The sequence below is a fragment of the Castanea sativa genome, chromosome 4, assembly GCF_040712315.1.
Source record: "Castanea sativa cultivar Marrone di Chiusa Pesio chromosome 4, ASM4071231v1".
NCBI classification, from domain to species: domain Eukaryota; kingdom Viridiplantae; phylum Streptophyta; class Magnoliopsida; order Fagales; family Fagaceae; genus Castanea; species Castanea sativa.
In genome coordinates this window covers 39,385,179-39,387,262 of record NC_134016.1, presented here as the reverse complement: position 1 = coordinate 39,387,262, position 2,084 = coordinate 39,385,179, and the positions used below count along the sequence as shown (strand labels likewise).

Genomic DNA, 2,084 nt, shown 5'->3' with positions numbered 1-2,084 from the left:
ATATTATATTTATTTTAATACTCATTTATATAAATTGAGGAAATTAATTACCTTCAGAGACGTTAATTGCTAAATTTTGAAATTCAAATATAATTCAAAATTTGAATAGCTATTGTCAATGGTTTTAATCAAGAAATTTATGAACATTAATGTGATATTAATATCATAATTGCCAGCATATTTGGTTTTATTACAAATATATACTTTTCATTCTAAACGTTTTGTATTCAAACGTTCTTATTTGAATATGACATAATAATTTCGTATTTGGAAGATATTTCAGCACTTAAATATACAGCTATTGCTGAATTATTTTATGTTATAATAAGTTACCATATATACACAAATGTTTACTATTTGGTTGAAGGAAAGTCAAAACAATTGGCAATATTTATGTATATTTTGAAATTGTATTAAGCGGATTGGCATTTAATCTTCAGCCACCTTATGGGACATTTAATTTCATAGCATCATGCTCCTTTCTTTTTGTTCTCAACGTACAAAAGTTTGGCAAAGACAACCTCTTGAGTCTTGATATTCGGTCTATATTATACTATACTATATTATATATATATATATATATATGGGATAATTACAGTAGGCTCACCTATGGTATGATCCGTTTTTACTTTATCTATCCGTGATTTAATCATTTACATTTTGCCCACTTAAGGTTACTTTTGTTACGGCTCTATTATCCACCTCCGCTAAAAAGAAGGTTAAATATGTATTTTTGAACCATTTTTATGTCTCTCTCCTCCCAAAACATAAAACACATAAAAATTCAAGAGAAAACAAGATCAAAATGTGCTATTGGTAAAAAATATTATGCAATTTCTTAGATCTTCAACTTGTATTTGAACTTACTATCTCAACCACAAACAAACTAATTATACATCTGAAAGCATGATAAAGCCGTATGAGAAAATTGGATAAAAATTAAAACTCCTAATCTAACTCAACAACGTTCAAATAAATAAAATAAAATCTCCTGCTCCTTATGTCCAAAAACAAGAAACCCAGAAAAGTTGAAAACCTAGAAAAGTTCAAACAACAAAAATTGAAACTCCTCATGTCCAAAAACAAGAAACCCAGAAAAGTTTAAACAACAAGAATTGAAACTCATCGCTGGGGTTCTGGTGGGCCCCAGCAGTGACGATACAGAGATCAGATCCAACGGTGAGCTCGTAGTTGACAGAGGCATTGATTTTGGTGCGGGGTAAAAACGTAGCAGCGTGTTGGAGGTTGAGCATCTCGCCACGTAGCTTGTCGGCCTTGGCGTCAATGAGGACGATCTTGTCGGCCAAGTCTTGGGTCAGAATGGTTTGAACTATGGCCATGCCAACATTGTCAGCTCCAATGACGGAGATTTTAGTGTGGCGCTTAGCTGGGGAAGGGAGGCCGGCGCGTTGGATGGGCTTGAAGAAGGCCTGGGTTAGATCCAGCCCTCCTGGACCCAGTGACGAAGATGAACCATTGGGGACCTTTTTTAGTGGTTCATCATAAACAATCATATATTTCTTGCCTTCTTCCTTTCTTGATTATTATTCAAAGGAATTTCAGCAAAGGACTTGTAATTTGCATAGAGACACAAAACCCCATAACCCAAGCTCTTTCAAAAAAAATTCAAACCCTAAATTTTTGATTCGTGTTATGTTATATTTTGGTGGTAAAAGTTGTTTTTTAATGGAAAAGCCAAAGGTGGGTAACAGAGCCCTAATGGAACTAACTTTAGGTGGGCAAAGTGTAAATGATTAAACCATGGGTAGGCAAAGTGAAAACGGGCTATACCACAGATGGGTTTACTGTAATTATACCTATATATATATAAGCTATTTTTTTGATACAAGATAAAATTTCTACTCTAGCCTAATCTAAGTGTATATGTGTGTGAAGCTCCCTCCTGAAGACTTAAATCCCGGCCTTTGCCTTTAACACCTCACTAGTATTTATACTTGTGGAGTGATCACCGCACCAAGGGTACGCAGTGGTAGAAAGCTATTGATTTTATATATTAATTTCAATAACTTTATGACCATTTAATTGATATCAAATCCTTTTGATTCTTTGGCTAAGGACAAGTT

The 2,084-nt window shown here is 33.9% G+C and overlaps 1 protein-coding gene across 1 annotated transcript; it reads right to left on the bottom strand.

Annotated features, from left to right (window-relative positions):
- Positions 1 to 1,070: 1,070 nt before the first annotated feature.
- LOC142632885 (L-lactate dehydrogenase-like) lies at positions 1,071 to 1,514 on the bottom strand. Its single transcript, XM_075807206.1, has one exon. It carries the CDS (start codon positions 1,512 to 1,514, stop codon positions 1,071 to 1,073), a length of 444 nt encoding a protein of 147 aa, XP_075663321.1.
- Between the last annotated feature and the right edge of the window lie 570 nt (positions 1,515 to 2,084).